The 21,709-nt window shown below is 38.6% G+C and overlaps 2 protein-coding genes across 2 annotated transcripts in view; both read right to left on the bottom strand.

The window, feature by feature from the left end:
* Positions 1-1,089, bottom strand: part of LOC126649785 (transcription factor SPT20 homolog) — a 30,100-nt gene extending 29,011 nt beyond the window's left edge. Inside the window, 1 exon segment of the mRNA XM_050334204.1 lies at positions 11-1,089. Coding sequence (XP_050190161.1) covers positions 11-13 — 3 coding nt within the window. The 5' untranslated portion in view covers positions 14-1,089.
* A 30-nt stretch (positions 1,090-1,119) lies between these two features.
* LOC126648737 (uncharacterized) lies at positions 1,120-7,752 on the bottom strand. The gene is made up of 4 exons (XM_050332166.1): positions 7,382-7,752; positions 6,932-7,029; positions 1,355-1,476; positions 1,120-1,277 (listed from the first exon to the last, which is right to left on the bottom strand). Exons 1-4 carry the CDS (start codon positions 7,750-7,752, stop codon positions 1,227-1,229), a joined length of 642 nt encoding a protein of 213 aa, XP_050188123.1. The 3' UTR covers positions 1,120-1,226.
* Positions 7,753-21,709: the final 13,957 nt, after the last annotated feature.

A 21,709-nucleotide genomic window follows, 5' to 3' on the forward strand; every position in this document is an offset into this window, starting at 1 on the left:
TACTCAATACCATTTCCTTTAATGAATTTAGCTCCTCTGGAATGTCTTTCACTTCAGTATACCTGCAGCTGATATTCCTGTATTTCAAGAAGAGCAAAAAGAATAATGAGTTCTTTAACAAGTATTTCAAACCAGAATAAACAAAAAAAGAAAGTCTTCCTTGGCTCCTAACTTTCCTCCTCTGGCATTCACTTTAGCTCTGATGCCTCCTTTGTCCAGCAATAATGTGCAGCTGCTAAATGCACCAAACAATGAAACTGATTCAGGGCAGGGAGGAGATAGAGGACAATACTAAGAACCAAAGTCTTGTAGGAGAATGCTTGGGACTTGATTCAGCTCCAGGAAAGTCCAGAGAAGCAATGCATTAATTTCAGGGGCAGGTGGGTAAAGCCCCTAGGAATGTATTGTAATAAGCTCTAATATTCAGTAAAGCTTAGAAACATTTGTAATAGATACCTCTTCCCACAAAGATATTTGTGTTATTTCCTCAGTTTAAACCATCCCTATCAGTTGTTCGTGAAAGCAAATACCTTTATTTGAACATCAAGGAACAGAAGGCACATGAGCCACGTCCACTCCAAGGTAGCACCAGTTATTTCATAGATAGTGAATATTTCATATTTCATTATAATAGAATTCAGGGAAGAAAAACTTGACACAACAACAACAAAGAAATATACAACAAAACCACTCAGGCTTTTCACCATTCATCTACAATGTACCTAACACAAAGTTCTTACCTGTTCATGAAAAAAGCCAGCTACTTAAAGTGCTATTGTTTGTTAGAATCTACCACTACAGAATATGGAGAATATTGCGAGAGAATGGCTGTGTAACCGAGGACATGATTATCAAGAGACCTTGCAGCTGCTGGAAAGCACCGATGAGAAAATGCGAGGGAGCAAAGTAAAACTACCCTGGTAGAAGATCAAAGGAAAGTTAAAGAAAGGACTCTCTCTTGTTAAGAAGATGTTTCTGTCTTAGTGCTGACATTTATGGCCTAAGTGATATATTGCAAGTCCTGTTCTCAAACCCTGTTTTTACTGATAAGGTTTAGCTGAATATTCTCTGTATCTATAGCGAATTAGAATACAGTAAACAACCTAAAAATGTGTCTCTATATCTATAGCAAATTAGAACAAAGTAAGCAACCTATAATCATAGTTTTGTCCAATACGAATATCGCATGCTGTTCGTAAAATATTATAAAAACCTTTGTAAAATCTTCAATAAATGAGACTTAAAGCAACTTCTCCTGCTCGTGTCTCCCAGCGTTCCTGCAACAAATGGTGCCCGAAACAGGGACCGCGTAAGTCCCGAGCCTGCACAGAACGGGACGTTGAAGGGGTCAGACCTCTCTCGCAGCGGAGGTGATCATAAGGACATTGCCCGCAACGTGTCCCGGATCCCTGGTGTCGTATAGACGAGCCTGGCTGTTACGTGCTGCCGATTCCTTGAAGAGCTGCAAAGGCGCGCCTAGATAAGGTATGGAGAGGGAAGCAGCATATCAATTGTTTGGGGATTTCTTAAAAAAGAAAGGGTTAGCAGATATTGACTATAAGAAGGAATTACTTTTTTTATTAGATTACGGTCACTCATTAGGGTTTTTTGTTAATCCCCATACTGTTCATTCTTTAACAGAGTGGAGGAAATTTGGAGATGATTTATGGACGAGGGTTATTGATGAGGATAAAACAGCGAAAAAATATGCTAAGCTGTGGCGCAGTGTGTATAATACTTTGCTACAACATGAGGCTGAAAAGCGGGCAGTAGAAAAAGCTGTAATGGTAAAGGAGGAAAATAAGTCTTTTGGGGAAACCTGGTTTTCTGAATCTACAACACCTCTACCCCCTTCGGTTTCTGTAATGCATGTACCTAGTACTCCTACACACCGCAATGAGTCTTCAGGGGTAGAAGTTATTACAGAAAATAATGCCGCTGTACCATCGGCGCTGCCGCCACCCCCCCTTTCCACGAATGCTATTCCTACGCCTAGCTGTATGCCTGTCCCTGGGGCTGACAGTGACCTTGCGGGGGCTATGGCACGAGAACGTAGAGAAGCATGGGCTGCATTTGCTCGGCAATGCATGCGAGATGGGGATATGGAGGGTTTGGCTGCTGTAGATCTGGCATGTCCCGTAACATATACCCCGGGACCCCCTGATGCTCAAGGCAATCCTCAAACTGCAATCACAATGACAGCTTTAGATTGGAAATTACTTAGTCAACTTCGTAGCACTGTTAGTCAATATGGGGCGACTGGGGAACCCACTCGCCAGATTCTTGATTACATTTGGAGTACTCAGCTTCTTTTGCCTGCCGACTGTCGCACTATAGCCAAATTGTTGTTCTCTCCCCATCAAATGCATTAAACAATGCACATTGGCAAGCACAAGTACAACAATCTGTTGCCACACAGAGGGGACCAGGTGACCCTCTGCAAGGAGTCACTATGGAAGAATTATTAGGTTTAGGTGCTTGGTTAAGAGTTGAAGCACAAATGCTCCTTGGGGCTGATAAGATTAGAGAGGTGATGCGCTGTGCTCGTAATGCAATCGACCGTGTTAAGGATCCTGGGGGAACTCCTTTATATATGAGCATAAAGCAGGGAAAAGACGAACACTTTGGAACTTTTATTGATAAAGTAGCTGATGCAATAACAAAAGCGGGTGTACCTGATTATCTTAAAGGAGCAATCTTAAAGCAATGTGCTTTACAAAATTCCAATCAGGCTACCAAAACAATTATCAATACTCTTGGGGCAGACTGGTCTATTGAGGAAGCATTAGAAAGAATGGCTCGAACCCCTACGGGTACACAAGCCTTTTTAATTGAAGCTTTAAATAACTTAGGGGAAGGCTTGAAAAAACAAGCGGAGAGTAGTCAGACACAAATCTTGGCTGCCCTTGCGCCTCTTCAAGTGATGACAGCAAAGCCACAAAAAACAAATACTTCTCGATTAAAATGTTACCGTTATGGAGGATCAGGACACATGAGAAAATATTGCTCAGCTACAGGAGTGTGGTGCCAAAACTGTAAATCTCCATCGCATAACACTAATGCCTGCCGTGCGGGAAACGGGAGACAAAGCGCGAACAACAAGAGCCGCGCTACGACACAAGTAGCTCTCCCCACAACAGCAGCGTTCTGCGCTCAGCCCCCACCCTCCAACCCGCAACAAGCGGCAGCCTTGGATTGGACTTGGCAGCAGCAATAGATACTATTCTTTTTACTACCAAACCTCAAGCGATCCCCACAGGCATTCAAGGACCATTAGTAATTGACAATAAATCCATGGGAGCTTTATTAGTAGGACGCTCCTCACTTTCACTGGCAGGCTTGTTTGTACTACCGGGAATAATTGATGCTGACTATACTGGAGAGATTAAAATTATGTTATACACCCTTTTTCCACCAGTAAAAATAACTCAAGGTCAACGTATAGCACAGTTAATTCCTTTGCCTCAGTTTACTTCTGAAATGTGTCCTATTACAAAAAATGATTGTGGAGAAAAAGGATTTGGCTCTACCGGGCATAATGTACTACTGACTTTAGATCTTTCTGACCGACCCAAACAACCGATTACTTTGCAATGGGAAAATGAACATTATTGTCTTGATGCTTTACTGGACACAGGAGCTGATACAAGCATTATTTCACCTGACTATTGACCAAATCATTGGCCCCTTTTTCCAACAAATGCAAGCCATGGGTGCATTACAACCTGGCATACCAAATCCAGCTTTAATCCCACAAGATTGGCATATTCTAGTCATTGATTTAAAAGACTGTTTTTTCACTATCCCGTTACATCCTCGAGACACCCAGCGTTTTGCCTTTACCCTGTCGGCTCTCAACAGAGCATCTCCAGATTCCAGATACGAGTGGGTTGTTTTTTCACAAGGCATGAAAAATAGTCCTACGTTGTGTCAACTCTACGTTGCAACTGCTCTACAACCCATCCGTAAAAAATTTCCTACCTGGATTATCTACCATTACATGGATGACCTTTTATTCGCCGCAAAGGACCCCTTTCAACCGAATGATACCCTCGAAATTCTCAGAGTGTTACAAGAGCACCACCTTGTGGTCTCGATCGAAAAAACCCAACACACCTGCCCTTGGAAATATTTAGGATGGACTTTGACCAACAGAGTCATTCGACCACAAAAACTAATGTTACAATCATCCATAAAAACTCTCAATGACATGCAAAAATTTATGGGAGATTTGCAATGGTTACGTCCCATCGTAGGCATTCCTACTGAATTGATATATAAACTACGTCACCTTTTACATGGCACAGATCCAGCAGCACCAATTCATTTAAACTCTGACGATTACTCTGTTATTAATACTATTTGTGATCTTGTTTTGCAGGGTTTGATCTCTCGAAGGATCCCTGATGTACCCCTATGTTTGTGTTGTTGGATGGGTGATCCTTTTGCTATGGGAGCCATTGTCCAGCAAGTGCCACCAGATACCTCTCTTAAAAAAGAAGGGGGAGTACTACGTGAAGTAATAGTCTTAGAATGGGTCACAGTAGGTACTCACCTAGCCAAAACAATCGTTCAAAAAATCGAAATGCTTGCAACAATCATCATGAAAGGGAGAGAGCGAATACGAACTGTGGACGGCACTGAACCAAATATCATCTGGCTGCCAATGAAAAAAGATACCTTGGAATGGTACCTTCTTAATAATGTTGCTCTGCAAAATGCTCTTTTAAATTGTCCTAGTGATGTTAGTACCACAACTTTTAAACAAATTCCTTTTACTTGGCAACAGAAATTACATTGGCTTGAAGTTCCCAAATTTAGTTCTATTCCGCTGTCTTCCGCTCTCACCGTTTACACAGATGCAGGAAAAAAGTCACACACTGCTGCTGTTACCTGGCTCACTAATGGGCAATGGCACCATAACCTTATTAAAGGTGAAAAGTCAGATAACCTACAAACTCTAGAATTAGCAGCAGTACGTTTCACATTAGATCGTCTTAAAAAGGACTGCAATTACGCTTGGCACAAAAACTTATTGATTCACGATGTGGCCTCTTCCAACCACCTGTACACTCTTCTGGGCAATACTTTTTGTAATTTCTAATAACTCTGCTGATGCTACTTGGTCCATTGACTCCAGAGAGAATATCTGGGTAACCTGGGCACAACAAATCAATCAGACCGATCTTTGCCTCTCACTTATGGCACTGAAGAAGTCACCACCTTAGGTAACTTTCGATTTCCTCCGGGATACTTCCTCATTTGTGGTGATAGAGCCTGGCCAGGTATCCCAGAAAATTCATGGGGAGGACCATGCTATGTTGGTAAGCTAACAATGTTTACTCCTACATACAGAAACCTAATCACTAATGCTTACAATCGCACCCGTTTCAAACGCACCATTCACGGTATTGGTCCTGATTGTAACTCACGTGTAGAAATCTCATCAATAGGTGCTGCAGTTGCCATGTCCTTCTTTGTTCCAGGCATAATGGCTGCCCATAATTGGTGTAACATCAAAAATCTCGCTTGTTTCGCAGTCCAAGAGTTCAATGTTACCTCTAACATCTTAGATGCATTACTACATGATATAGATAGCGTCAGACATGCAGTCCTACAAAATCGTGCTGCTATTGATTTTCTTTTACTCGCTCAAGGCCATGGTTGTAGGGAATTTGAAGGAATGTGCTGTTTAAATCTTTCTGATCACAGTGACAATATTCATGCTCAAATTCAGAAGCTTTGCAATCGCTTTAATGATATCACTGTTGGTAATAGTTGGTTAGATAAATGGCTCACTAACTGGGGAATCTCTGGCTGGCTTTCAGACTTGATTAAGCAAGGTATTATAATCTTTCTAGTCATTGTATTACTCTTGTTATTTCTCCCTTGTTTTCTACAATTTCTACAATCTAGGATCTCAGAAATGTTAAAGACAACAAATTCCTCTCTTGTCGTCGTTAAAAAAGAAGGGGGAAATATGGAGAATATTGCGAGAGAATGGCTGTGTAACCGAGGACATGATTATCAAGAGACCTTACAGCTGCTGGAAAGCACCGATGAGAAAATGCGAGGGAGCAAAGTAAAACTACCCTGGTAGAAGATCAAAGGAAAGTTAAAGAAAGGACTCTCTCTTGTTAAGAAGATGTTTCTGTCTTAGTGCTGACATTTATGGCCTAAGTGATATATTGCAAGTCCTGTTCTCAAACCCTGTTTTTACTGATAAGGTTTAGCTGAATATTCTCTGTATCTATAACAAATTAGAATACAGTAAACAACCTAAAAATGTGTCTCTATATCTATAGCAAATTAGAACAAAGTAAGCAACCTATAATCATAGTTTTGTCCAATACGAATATCGCATGCTGTTCGTAAAATATTATAAAAACCTTTGTAAAATCTTTAATAAATGAGACTTAAAGCAACTTCTCCTGCTCGTGTCTCCCAGCGTTCCTGCAACAACAGAACATGTAAATTTTCAAGTGTCTAGGTGTTTTTATGAAAATATCTAACACTCACGCTTCCTAATTAAGTCTAGTGGATAACTGCATGATTTCAGATATTCAATTCACTGACTGCTTAACATTAGGTAACAATTCAAAACAATATTAGCACCAGTGAACAGAATACTAAGCGGAAGTAGGATTTATATGCACCCAATTGTTTACCATCAGTTGTGACTGAAAAACCACCACTAGCTTCATAAAACAATTCCTATGATGCACTGGCCAGTGACTAAGTGTTTAGAAGCATTCACAGGCTATGAAGGAACACATCCCTGAAAAAAGGAATGTCAAAGCTCAGAAATGACATGCAAAATTATTTTTTTTTAAGAAAATGTGAAACACTGATGGCATTCTCCTCATCAGCCAGACAGCTAGCAGGCTAGAGCAAAAGAAACTGAAAATATATTATCCGAATCATAACCTACCATTGTAGTTGAAGCCAAGTGACCAAATGGCAAAAGAAGTACTTAAGGAGTTTGGTGCAGCAGGCAAAGAATCATATTTTATGGTCACACTCGGGGTACTGGGAAAAAAAAAAATCATGAAGTATCATTAAGAAATTAAATGGGTATTTTATTTAAATACAACATTTTTGGTAGCTAATTGTACTTAAATCTCATTTGCATAGTATCCTTTTCTCCAAAAGCAGAAACAAAAGAGTTCCATTCACCACTAATGCAGAGGTTCTCATTCTAATGACTACTCTTCATAATCATTTTACATATTATATTATATAGTAAAGTAGTAAGCATTTAAGTGAGCCTACATAGCCAAGCACTCTTCTCTATTGCAGCAGTCTGCCGAGACATCCCAAATATCGCATCCTCAGATGCACTGAAGGCTAAAACATTTAATGACAACTTAGCACACCCCACCAGTTCTTTTGTTTTGCTTTCGAGCAGGTGTTATTCCCAGCCAGCACCTCCGCTAGCGGTGTCTTCCAGCGCTGTTCTGCGATGTCAGTTTCACACTGACTCGCAGGAAGCGCCTGCCGGGGCGGAGTGACCGAGGGCAGCAGCCGGACAGGAACGGCCGGGCCGGCCCAAGCCGAGGGCGCAGGACGGGCCCCTGTCCGCCCCCTCCCCGGCGCGGTCGGGGAGCGCCGTGCCCGGGGCAGTCCCACGGCCCGCCGAGCGCCGACACCTGCCGGCCTGTCCCGCGGAGCCCCCGGCAACCCCACCATCCGACCATCCGCTCCCGCCCCGCCGCTTCCCAGCCGCTCCGGAAGGGGCGGCAGCGGCGCCATGGAGACCGGGCGGGCAGGGCGGTGGGTGAGGAGAGAGTGTCGGCGCTGCTGCGGGCGGGGGCGGCGGGAGTGCGGAAGGTTCAGTGCTAAAAAAAGAGGCGGTAGGGGTAGGTGTCCGTGTGTCTCAGCGGTGCTGTTAAAGATATTTGAAGGCTTTTGGTGTTTGACCCCCGGCCAGCAGCATGTTGCGGAAACTGTTTTGAGAGAGAGAAGATTCAGAGTATCCCGAGTTGGAAGGGACCCACCGGTATCATCAAGTCAAGTTCCTGGCCCTGCGCAGGACAACCCCCCAAAATCACACCACTGTCCAGACGCTTATTCAACTCTCTCAGGCTTAGTGCTATACCCTTTCTTTGGGGAGCCTGTTCCAGTGCCTGATCACCCTGTGGATAATCATCATGGCTAGGCTTCGCGAACGAAGATTTGAAAAGGGCTCTACCCACGCTTGCTCCAAGCGTGCTGATGGCTAAAGAGGCCAATGCGAGATAGACAAGTCTGGTTGCAGAAGGCACAGCAGAAAGACTCCCTAGGAGATATCGACGAGACGCGATTCTTTCTGCGTTGTCTTTTCTCCTCGAGAGCGATCCTACGTGTGTTCTCAAAAGCAGCAGCAGCATTATAGGTGGATCACCCTCTGGGTAAAGAACCTTACCATAAAATCCAACCTAAAACTCCTGTGACACAGCTTCATGCCATTGCTTTGGGTCCTCTCACTAGTCACTTGAGAGAAGTCCATTTCCCCTCACAAGGAGGTTGTAGACTGCAATAAGGTCTCCCCACAGTCTCCTCCAGGCTGAATAGACCAAGTGACCTAAGCTGCTCTTCATAGGGCTTCCCCTCAAGGCTCTTTACCATCTTCTTGTCCCTCCTTTAGACGATCTCTAAAAGCTTAATGTCTTTCTTATGTTGTAGCACCCAAGACTGCATGCAGGACTCTTAAGTGAGGCCACACCAGTGCAGAGCAGAATGGGACAATTCCCTTTGTCGACTGGCTGGCAATGATTTGCCTGATGGCCCCCAGGACATGGTTGTCCCTCGTGGCTGCCAGGGCACTGCTGACTAATATTCAGCTTGCCATTGACCAGGACCCTCAGGTCCCTTTCTGCAGGAAAAGTTTCCTTGTGAGTGGTGTGATAGCAATTCAGGAGCAGAGAGGGATAACCTGGGAAAGGTATGGTGGACACTTGGCTGGGGCAACTTTACTTAGTAAAAACTCAGTGATTGTAAAGTTTACTCAGTCTTAATGCTCTGTATTTTCATAATTCCCATTTGAGGTACACAGAATTATTCTACAGGATGATACTGGGGACGTTTAAACCTCTTTTATCTCTAATGAATTATTGTGTTTTAAGCATCTGGGCAACTTGCTAGAGCTGCTGGGTGCTTCATCAGATCATTATGTAAACATGCCATCAATTTGAAGTAATAAAAGCTAATTTTAAAATTTAATTAAAAGCCTGCTGTTTGTAAAGTGAAAAAAATGTGACTGCCTGGTTTTGCAGGTTGTTTTTTTTTCTTTTTCCAGAATGTTCAATTTTCTGTAAAATCAGACAAAATAGATAAAGCAGAACTGCACAGGAGATTTGATATGTTCATGTATGTATTGAAAATTTGTTTGATTTATGTAGTAAATAGCTAAGGGATTAGAAGCAACTTGAGAAGAAATTTACTGTGCCCTCTCCTCCCAGAGAGGTTAAATAATGCCTGTACTGTCTTCAGAAGATAGTTGTCTAACAGTGATCAGATCTGTCTGCAAGCAAAGTTAAATAATGTTGTTGTTGGATTTGTAACAACACATATGTTGTTACAGATTAAACATCAGTATTGCTTGATAAAATGCCTTTGTAATAAAGGATTGAAACATCATCATGTTAGGAAAAAGGTTGATTTATTATTTGTATTCCTAAAAAATAAGAACTGGGGAAAAAATATTTTAAGTTCACCTTCCCACAGGATCACATGAGATGCCTACAGTGCTGTGTTAGGTCACTTCTAAGGGCATCCATACTCTATTTCCAAGCTCTCCTAGGCACATCTCCACTGTACATGGCACACACTGATCCTGGGTAGAGCACTTATCTGACTATATTACTCCCAGGCCTTTCTAGCACTTCTGGCTGAGTCATAATTTATTTTCTCACAGCAACAAGTGAATGTTCTACCCTGTGATCCAGCAGCCAGTCCTATAGGAGAATACGCACCTAAGGCTCCCTTTCAATGGCTTTGTTAACCTTGCAGTGCGGACTTGTCCTAACGAGGAGTGACTTGAAATCTCAAGAAAGTTTAAACACTGTGAGCTCCAGGTAGCTCTGGACAGAGTGAAGTAGTTCCTGTAGGACTATCCAGGTACTTTGTCCTGGTGCTGATGCTATTTTGGTTTCAGCACTGGATTTTTTATAGCTCTTCCGCATCTCACAGCAGAGCCAAAATGTTTTGAATCATCATTACTGATGGTGCCTAGAGTCTCTCAGAGGTTCTCAGTACATAGAATAAAAACCTCTGATGAAATTGGTGTTCCTCAACTGTGGGCATAAACAAGTTGGACACCTAATTTCAGCAGTTGAGAAGCTCCTTTATTGGTTTGTTAGGAGCCCATGTTGTTCTTGAATATCAAAGAAAAGATAATCAGGATCCCATCCTGGTCCAGGAGCAGGTAGCAGTTCTTCCTCGGCTCATCCAGGCACTTAAGAGATGTATGGTACAGCAGTTCTGCAGCTGCATTTGATCCAACTTTGAAGCTGGCTCACCTCTGAGCATGCAGTTGTGCTGCCTTTTAACCTAAATTTTTCTAATCTTCTGTGCTATATGCCATCTTCTTCAAATTGCCCAGTGACTATAAAAGTTGTGAGAACATAATTGTCATTATGAAAACCACTTTTTGGTCAATTTTATCGTGAACTGAAGAACACTAGTAATGTGACAGTGCTAAACTGTTAGCTGGATTTTGATTTGAAAGTATTAATTATATATTTTTTTTATTTCTGTTTGAGCCTGTAACTTCCTGTATTTTAATGGGATTAAAAAGTTGAACATGGCAAAATACAAGCATAAATTAAATCTCATTTCATCTCAGCTTCATCTGATGCTCGGAGCAACATTGTGGAGCACTGGCTTACCACAAGAGTTGCAATCTGCAGAAAGTTCTTATGTGTCTAAACTCTGTCATGTTTCACTTGGATTAGACAGGCTACCTCTCTCTACCCAGCAACATCCTCACCCCCTTTGAGGGATCTACACATTAACATGTTCTTGTTGCCATGGTCTAGCTTGGTGACCATGACGCCAACTCTTAGTTGACTGCACAGTCTGTTACTGCTCAGTGCCCATCTGATCAGATCTTCTGTTGGCTCATGTTGTGCTGCTTTGGGAGCAGCTCTTTGCCAGTGTGCCAAATGACAGAAAATCCCACAGGCATTCACTGCAGAGAAATGGTGACCTGAGTAGCTGCAGAAGTTTCATAAGGCCTCCTATCCAAAGGCTTAGTTAATATACCCAATGTCACATATTCCGGTCCATTCCTCTAGAAAGATTATTGTTATGTGGAAAAAATTATCTACTGTTAACTATTCACTGTCTGGCTATAAAATGAAAGATGAGCACTTGAGCTTTGTTCTTAGCCTGAACCAGGGTTCATGTTTTGAGTGCCTTTTTTCTCCACTCCAGTTTAGGTTGGAATCAGGAGATCTAACCTCTCAAGAGTGGTGTAATGCATAGTCATGATGTGCCTGAAGACTCTCCAAAATACCTGGTATCCAAGCCAGAAATGTTTTCTTAGACTTCAGCAGTAACCTGTGTTATGTTTGGTTTCCTGGAGGGTGTACAACCTCCTTCTGGAGCTGCCTCCAACTTGGGATATGTCTGGGCTGGAGAATCTGGCCAAAATCTACCTATTGGTGCGTGTTTCAGTTTATCTAACACAACACTGACATGGGTGAGAACAGCATACTGCTGTAACAGCAGTGTGAGGCTTTGTTTACAAAGGCATCTCAATGTTGGATCTGGAAATGGGCTTTCTTCCCAAAACAGGAACTAGATGTCTTAGAATCTCAGATGGTTTTGCAAATTCTCTAAATATGTTGTCTCTTTATGCCCTCTTTGTCCTCTCATCAGAAACTAATTAATATGTATTCCTTAGTGTGCACAGCTGGAATAAATGATGATCATATGGCCAACTTTTACACAATGATGGACAGTATTATAGTTATGCTCTTGTGAATGCTTATCGTTATCTGTTCTATTATGGTCATTCTATCTTCTGCTACACTTGATATATATATTAGTCATATGTATTTTACTGAAAATTAGTCTTTTCGCTGCAGATAGTTTGTCACTGGAGCTAACTAGCTAAAAATCACTTACATGACAGTAATAAATCTAGGATCATTAAAACTAGAGGTATAAAATATCAGTGTAAATCAATTACTTTATAGTTCTACTAAAAATATGCAGCAAGAGATTTTTGGGAGGTTCTATCTATGTCCTTATCCTCCTGCAAAGACTGTAGGATTTTTTATGATGGATTTAATACAGGAAAGATTGGTGATTGGGGTTCAAATACTGTAATACATTTCTGAATTTTGTTATATTTGCTCAAAATAGGAGGCTTCAAACGCTGGTTTCAAACCCTAGTCTGGAGTAGCTGGGTTTCCATTGCTATATATATGTTCAGAAAAATTAACATCTGGTAATGAGTTGTGCAATCTGACCATTAAAACATAAACAGAGCTATTCTAAAATCTTTGTTTCAGTGACATAATTCCTATAAATTTCAGGGTTTCTGAAAAAGGATTAGCACTTTATTGTTATTATGGAAATAATTTACAACCCTAGTTTACCAAGACCATTTCATCATTTAATAAATTCTTCTGCCAACCTGTCACCTTTAAATTCATATAATTTCTTCTAGAGTTTTAAGGCTCAGATTTAAATTGGAACAAGCCATAACTTTTTATCTCATAATGTTTTAATATTCATCCTGCACTGGAAAGCATTATTACTCACTGGTGTACAGCTACAATACATGACTGTCTGAGTGAAGGCATTTTCGTCACAGTATTCTCTCCTTGAAGAGTGACTACCATGAAATATTATTGTTTTGCTTGGTGTATGACGATTCAGAGATTAGACAGATCAGAGTACAGCTGTTTTATTTCTGTCAAATAAACTAAAATGTAATTCTGTTGATGACAAACTCAGGCATTTTCTACCCCCTAGTGAAAGTATAATTTTTAGGTTTTATATAGTATTTGTGTATAAACTATTTTTCTTTTTGACCCCAAACCAAAGAAATACAAATCAAGGAAAAAAGAAAAAAATTTAATTGTTACCTGTATTATAAAAGCTTCTTTCCAAAAGACATTTGCCAAAAATAATTTTAGCACAGGTACAGCCTCATTTTCTAGGCTGTAAGTAAATTTAAAAATATGCCATAAAAAAAAATTACAGCCTCAAGCCTTATTTTTTTAATTTAGTTAATTTAGAAGCCAAATCTTTACATGATTTCAGCATGAAACATCATTTCCCTTTTGCATTTTCATGGAGGTATCTCCAACAGAACTACTGCAGAAGGGGGGAGCAGTTTATGCATTAATATACTCACCTAGGATGGAAGGAAACCCAAAAGTGAAGGAAAATCTTTCTGATTCAGAGATAAGGCAGGTTTCACACCAGTTAGATAAATTTTGTGTAGTCTGTCACTGAGACTTTGCAGGAGTGGTGCTGAATCAGGTGCAGCTGCCATGAACTCCTGATAAAAGCATTTTTCCTTACCCTCTTCATAGCCTTTCTTTTAAATCCTTAATGTACCATCCATCCTTTGTTTCTCCCTAAGGAAATGAGGCAGTTGTAAAAATAAGGGTACTCTTTTTTTTTTTCCCTAATATAGGAAGGTCTTTTAAAGAATTTATTTATTGCCAGTTGCCCCTTGCAGAATTATACCTATTGTTGCCAAGACAATGTTTGTTATGGAAGCAGATGCAGAAATGTTATTTTATAGTTGTGAAGCTGGAGTGAGTATCAAGAACACTCATGACACAAGAATCAGTCTAAACAAAAAGTAGAAAAAGCAGCACAATTTTTCCCATAGGTAATAGTGGGTGAAACAGATCATGGATAAGCTAAAAGTACATTCTTAGAAATAAATTGTAGACATTCTTTTGTATTTATATATATATTTAGTTAGTGGCTTTATTTTAGATCATGATGTGCTTAAGAACAGCAAGAGAAATCATTGCAAACAATACAAATATTATCAGATGTGGTGAGATAATACATTTTATAGCCTGAATTACAATTATTTTGGTCCAAGTACTCCTCATCCTCTAAAAATATTCAGTAGTCTGGGCATCATATAAGAAATAACAGGTAGAAGCAGAAGTTTAAATACTAAGAATTTTAATACTTTTGTTTTCTTTTTTTTTTTAATCCAGACTTTCTCGTGTCAATTGTTGGCTATAATGAGCTCAGGTTGTGAGTTATTGAGGATATAATTTTAAAAATATCTTTTGCAAAATATCTAATGGATATGCAATATGTTGCCAGAAGACATGGGAGTTTGAAACAGAAGGGCAGGGCACAGCTGGCAGCCTGGAGTATTTCCCGATGAGTTGATAGCAGCATAAACTTTAGCACCTGATCTTTTGGCCACAATGGCATGCTGGTTTTTTTTTTTTTTTAATTGTGTTTTAGATCATAGATCACTCCTCTTTCACAGTTTTACTACGCTGTGCAATACCATTTTAAGAGAATAATGTAGCAAAGAAGAACAGCTGCTGCAAAAAATTACGTTTTGCATTACGTTTTGCATTACATTTTACATTACATTACATTTTAATCCTAATCAATTAGGATTACATTGAAAGAAAATACATCTAATAGTGGCATCTGTTCTCATCTCATACTAAGGTGTTTTGTTGTTGTTATTAATAAAATAATACAGAATTAATTATTTGTAAGTAAACGTTAAACAGGTATAAGGTTTTGGATGTTTTTCAGAGTTAAGTTTAACACCTAATCTGGGATTGTTTCTCTATCACAATTGTACAGGCAGAACTTATAGGCTTTTTACTTATATAGATGTATTTCTTCTTTAAAGGTTTAAGAGAAAGCTATATAAAGAATAAAATTGTATGCATTACTAAGTGAAGGCAACATTTTAAAAAAGCCTTATAAAATAGCAGGGTTTATGCATGCATTGGATAAATCATATGTGTTTTCTTCTTCAAAATAGCAGTGTATCAAATCACAGAACTTATCACAGGCTAATAAATAGTATATTTAGAGGCTATAGGAATTTCAGTAAATAATTAAAAAAAATGCTATAGTTATCCTAGAGGATGGCAATTAAACAGGTTTGTTTGTTTGTTTGTTTTCTTTCTGAGTTATCCATTTTAAAATCCTCTATAAGTTCATATAAAAACTCTTCACACCCAAGGGTCATAAATTAAAAAAAAAATAAATCTTGTATATAATAAGCATGCTAGAGAGAATTTATAGGAAAATATTTTTATCTGATTTCTCCCATCTCTGGTTTTCTAAGATCTGCACTGAAAAGCTCATAAAAAACCCAGTAAGTTTCCAAAAGAGAGTTGAACAGCTATTGCAACAGTCAAATGTTGCCTGAGAATGAAAAATATTATGAAGAAAAGCTAAAACCAGCAGTAGAAGTTACAAGGATTCATAGGGATTTTCACAATTTAAGATACCTTTTATTCTCAGAAGGGCAAGTTTTCAGAGATTTTAAGCAAAATTACTGAATCACAGAATTGTTGAGGTTGCCAGATACCTCTGGCAAACATCTGGTCCAACATCCTGCAAGAGTGGAGTGGTTAGATCTGGCCAGATGTAGTATCTCCAAAGACAGAGACTCCACAACCTCTTTGGGCAACGTGTGCCAATGTTCAGTCACCCACAGAATAAAAAAGTTTTTCCTCCTGTGTTTCAGTTTGTGCCCATTGCCTGTTTATAACAGATGAACAAAGCACTGTGGACATGATTTGTTTATGTATCTTCTTCATTTAGAAGCTATTCAGACATGGAGGTTGCTGGAGAGTGTCAGGAGACACGCTATTAAGAGCATGATTATGTTGTTCCAAGTTGTAGTCATGAAAGTTTGTGATGAAGTGGAAGGAGTTGATACAAAACCACTGAATTAAATGAAAAAGAATATTTTCCCATTGTCAGTTTTCCAGTGAGCAAAATTTTGTTTGTAAACCAGAGAAGTAAATAATACCTTCTTGGTTTAGATTATAGATCTCAGAATCTGAAAATTTTACTTAGTAATAGATTTTGATAGATGGGAAATATGGATATACTCTTTAGCTATATGACACAGAATACCTGGACTTTAACAAATTAACAGCACATAAAATTTTAAATCCAGATAATTATCTTTTTCTTTTCTTCGCATCTCACTTACAAAATCTCAGAAAAAAGTTAGAATCGCTGCTTATTACTGTGAGAAAAGTGTGGCAGTTCCTGTGTCATCTGTTCTATATCTGCCAAGTACAAATAAGAATGTTTTCTTATATAATTATATATTAATATTTATTATTATATTTATATTATTATATATTATATTTATATTATTATATTATTATTTATTAATATATTTATTATAATTATATTAATATATAATTAATGATGTTCTGTCAGTAACTGCTTTACAGAACAGTGTATTCCTATCTTTAAAAATACTCTTGTTGGGTATTGTACAGGCAGAGAACACATTTTGCTGCCATTGGGTTTTTTTGTTTGTTTCATTAATTCTTACTTCTTTATACTATAAAAATAATCTTGAGTATACTTGTAATTCTTTTTTAATGAAGTTAATTACAGTGTTATGTATTGTCCAATTAACCAGCAAGTGGAGCTCTAACCTAGAAAAAGAATGAATCATTTTATAACCAGTGCAAATACCAGCAATGTTTGTTCATAAAACAAGCTAAATTAAAAAAAAAAAAAAAAAGGAAAAAAAGAAGTCAGCTACACCTGTACCAGTTCATGTCTTTAGGATCTGTTTTGTCTGTATTTCACAGTTCCAGTCAAGTGCTGTAAAAATAAAGCTCATTGCAGGCAAAGCAGGACAGTGATTCAAATTAACGTGGAATTATACTGCAATAGACTGAAGATTTTACTTCAAAGAAATTACAGTTAATAAAAATGATGCTCGATCCCTCAAGTGCTCTGTGTTCAAGGATCTAAGTTACACATAAAAGAAACTGTAAATTGTACAATGATTAAAAGAACTGAATAAACCCTTAATAATACACATTTAATTGCCCCAATTACATAGAGAGAATTCTACTTACATTTGAAAGTTGAATGACCTATTTAGAAGACCATCTAATGTTTAAACAAATGTTGCCAAATATTAATGATTGACATTTATTTGAAAAATTGTTTTGTGTCAATTAGTTGGTTGACTGTCTTTATAATATGGTCCTGTGATTATTTAAAATGGTACTTGGAACAGAATTTTTCAGAAGAAATTATCAGCATAAGTTCTAAATAGCTCCTATAAATACTAAAATTATTCTATTCTGTGACTGAGTGCAAATGATGTTACTGTGTATTGCCATCAGCACTCATGAAATGTTACTCCATGGGCTATAAAGGGATAGACAGGAGTTCTGTGTGACAGACTCAACGTACCTGCATCTTTCCAATGATATTGCGTTTCAAAGTGATTTCCAAATTTTTTATCTTCCAGAGGTGCAGCAGCTCAATCGTTTCATGGCTGTTACTTCTCCTTCTGCAGAACATTACTCACATGACCTCCCAAAAGTAAATCAATAGGATTTGGTTTTTGCTAATTTAAAATTAGATGAGTACACATTGCAAATTAACCTGGAAAGAAAAGGACTGATTAAAAAAAACCTTCAAATTTTCCCCATTAAATATTAGGTCTTATTACAAAAAAAAAAAAAAAAGGCAATTACTTTTAAGCAAAGAAGATGTTCAAATAATTGATGGTATTGGAACACAGAGAAAATAACCTTGGAGTTAACTTTGTTTCTCTGCAGCCTAGTTCCTATTATGGATCTTTGTTCATTATCCAAACTCAAAATCAGTGTTATTCTTTATACCTTTTTTCTTCAGAGTTTTAACTTTGGTGTCTTTTAATATCTTTCTGCCAGTCTATGGTCTAGCACCAATTATTCCCCTACTCATACTATTTCCATTTGAAACCACAATATTTGCTCAAAGCTTTACAAAATGTGTTAAGGCCTACAACAACTCCATTAAGTACAACAGAGAATGGGAAGTGGAAAATCTTTCAAAGTTTCACAAGCAGTGAAAAATAGTATGTTATTCAGATTTTGGAAGTAATGCAGTATTCACATCTGTCTGTACTTTTTTCAGTTCTCAATCAAAGCGTCAAGCTTTCTTTTCTTAGAAAATTTGTAATCATGATTTACTTTAATAAATAATAATTATATAAATAATTAATAATCTACTTTATGGTTGTCAAGGTGTAGTAGGAAGCTATGATAAAATGCTAAAGTATTAAATACTCTGAAATATGGCACCTTAATCCTTTCACTAGAGACCAGCCTGTTTAATCACTTGAACTCTTCTCTTAGACACTATATATTATTCCTAGTGGATTCCATAGATCTACTGTAGATCTATTATTCTAGTAGATATGGCCCTGAGCAAGGACATGCTTTGTAAACTCACTCAGCTGTAGAAATACTGTGAGAGACATTTTATCTGACTGTGCTGTGTTTGACTGCCCTTGAGAGTAGATTCAGTGCTTGTCCAGTCAGCAAGCCAGCAGGTACAGATGAAGGTCATTCCTAAAATAGGGGGGTTCTATATGCCTTGGTGTTTTTACCATGTTCACAAACCATGTTCACTTTGCAGGCATGTGCTGGGAGAGGGCCCACAAGGCTGCTCATAAAGACATGTTTTTATATTAGCATGTTATAAACCCTGCAAATTACAAGAGATGTTGCTTATTTTCAAATAGGTATTCTAGCCTCTGAATGCCATATGGCTTCATTTGAAAGTGTAGTGTGAAGTATGGATAGGTGTGTATAAGTATTTCTACATTAATAATAAGACCTTCTGAAGTCCTCAAAAGTGCCAAAAATGTATTTGAAATACACTGCAGCTTTCTAAGGAAAGTAGCAGTGAATTATATAAACAGAAACTATATTTCTTTAAAATTATATCATGAACACATACACAAAAATTTTGAAACAGCTTATTAAATTGAAGAAAAAACTAATAGTGAAAGGCATATAATGAGTTTCTGTTGTTGTTCTGCAAGCTTTCTCTTAAATAATAAAAACACCATTACATAATCTTTATCTCTTTTGTCCTGGGTAATTGGTAACTATTGCTTTCATGTTTAAATTAAAACTTAAAGAATAGTGACAAAAAAGCAGCTGCCCCTTGTCCCCTCCTTCTCCCCTGAGCAACTGAAAGCCCTGTTTTCCATTTCATTCTTTAAAACAGTAAGACTAACTGCCAAGACCTGTTTTAAATATTAAAGGTGCAGAGTGGTATGGACTGAGTTCTTGCTTTCATCTGGAAAAAAAAAAAAAGATATATTCTTCAGGGCTTTTCACTCTTTTTCACCTATTGTGCATGATTGATGTTATCTCCAAATAAAATATGTAGTCTTGCTGAAAGATGATAAATTAATGGCAAAAAACGGAAATTGGTTAAAACACACTTGAATCATATAATTCTTTCGCATTCCTTCTTTCCTATTTTTTTTGTTTGCTTGCAAAGTATTTTTATGAGAGCAGTTATTGATATCCATACATGATATATCAAAGATAATTAAACATTGTTTTACTTTCTAGAAAAAACTTTAAACAACCACTTTTTTTGTACCTACTTCCCTTCGGAAGTAGAAATAAAATTTCTGTGTGTGCTTACAAGAACTGTTGTACAGTGTTTATTTAGCAATGCTGTGCTGAGGGAAAGCAGCTGTTTGAATGGCAAGCAGCTGCACAGGCTTTACTACCTCTGTGTCGTAAAAAACTTCAAAAGTACTGCAAACTCACTATCAGCTGCCAAACAGGAGCAGTTCCTTGTGAGGGAAAGAAATCAGCTATAAATTCTGCAGAAGTGCAAACAATTTCCCACTCAATTTATTTGTATTTAACCAGTTCATTTGTATTTGACCTTGTTTGAAAAATACCTTTCTTGGAAACTATGTCAATAAATGCATTTTTTATATTTTTATTGAGTTTATTAAGTCACTTCTATTAATATAAAAAGTTATATGCCTAGGCAAATGTAACTAGAATAAGGTCATTAGGAGATCCTCCTGAATACTCTTCCAGCACCCAAAAATGTCATGCCTGAAAAATACCTAAAGAAGAACTTCCATTTATGTATTGAACTCTAAACTATTAGTTTCTTTTGAACTCTGTATTGTGTTTGGGTTTGCGTGGCAAGATTTTGGTAGTGAAGAAGGGGCCACAGGGGTCCCAGAAGCTTCCCCTCTGTCGGACAGAGGCAATGCCAGACAGCTCCCAAATGGCCCTGCCACTGGCCAAGGCTGGTGAATTAGAGATGGTGGTAGTGCCTCTGGGGTCACAGATTTAAGAAGGGGGGAAAAACTGCAGCCAAAGAGAGGAATGAGAATATGTGGGAGAAACAGCTCTGGAGACACCCAGATCAGGGAAGAAGGAGGGGGAGGTGGTGCTCCAGGCTCAGAGATTCCTCAGTAGCCTGTGGAGAGGACCACAGTGAGGCAGCCTGTCCTGCAGCCTGTGGAGGTGCACAGTTGAGCAGAGAGACACCTGCAGCCCATCTCACCCAAGAGCAGATGGATGCCCAAAAGGGGCTGTTACCCTATGGGATGTCTGCACTGGAGCAGACTTCTGGCAGGGCTGGTGACCCCATGGAAGATACCCACATTGGAGCAGTTCATGAAGAACTGTAGCTCATAGGAAGGATTCACAGTGGAGAAGTTAATGGAGGACTGTCTTCCATGGGAGGGAGCCGATGCTGGAGCAGGGGAAGAGCATGAGGAATCAGTCGTCCCCCAGAGATGGAAAGAGCAGAAGAGACGAGTGACAAACTGACCACAACCCCCATTCTCTGCCCCTCTGTGCCACTGGGGGAAGGAGGTAGAGAAAATTGAGAGTGAAATTGAACCCAGAAGGAAGGAATGGATAGAGAGAAGGTGTTCTAAGATTTCGCTTCATTTCTCATTATCCTGCTCTGAATTGATTTGAAATAAATTAAACTGGTTTCCCCAAGCTGAGTCTGTTTTGCCCTTGACAAAAACAGTGTTGATGAGACACAAATGTTTTAGAACTTGTCCAACAGTGTTCATACAACATCAAGGCCTTTTCTGTTTCTCATGCTGCTCTCCCTCCCACCAAAGGAAAGTAGACTTGGGTTGCTCAAGAGAGTGGGAGGGGACAGTGTCAGGACTGACCCCAGCCGACCAAAGGGATATCCCATACCATACGCTCAGCAGTAAAAGCTGGGCTACAGTTTTCCCATAGGTACAATTTTTCAGGAAGTAACTAGGCATGAGTTTGCAGGTGGTGAACTACTGCATTTGCATTAGTTTATTTTTTTTTATTTTTTTCTTTTTTTTTTCTTTTTTATTTCTTCTTTTTCTTATTTTTCTTTTGCTTATTAAATTATTTTTATCTTCCCCATCCTGGTGTTTGGCAATGAGTGGGCACTTAATTCATATCCAATTAATCCATAGTAGTGCATCACTTAATTTTATTTCCATTGCCTTTAATCTGTCATTTTATTGAACTTCATCAGCACTAAGTCTAAATATAATCTTTTTAAACCTGATCCAAAAATGCCAGACTGTGTATTGAGAGTTTAACTATTAATTATCATTTATGCTTCTTTGCAATTAATTACTTTCTTAGAGACTTTCTAACTATTCTCAAAGATCTGATTTTTATCTAAGCTTTTCTTCCAGTAGAAAAAAAAATTTTTCAGATATCCTTCTTCACGGTAA

Source organism: Myiozetetes cayanensis, unplaced genomic scaffold, assembly GCF_022539395.1.
Source record: "Myiozetetes cayanensis isolate MyiCay16 unplaced genomic scaffold, myiCay2020 scf5-8, whole genome shotgun sequence".
Taxonomy (NCBI): domain Eukaryota; kingdom Metazoa; phylum Chordata; class Aves; order Passeriformes; family Tyrannidae; genus Myiozetetes; species Myiozetetes cayanensis.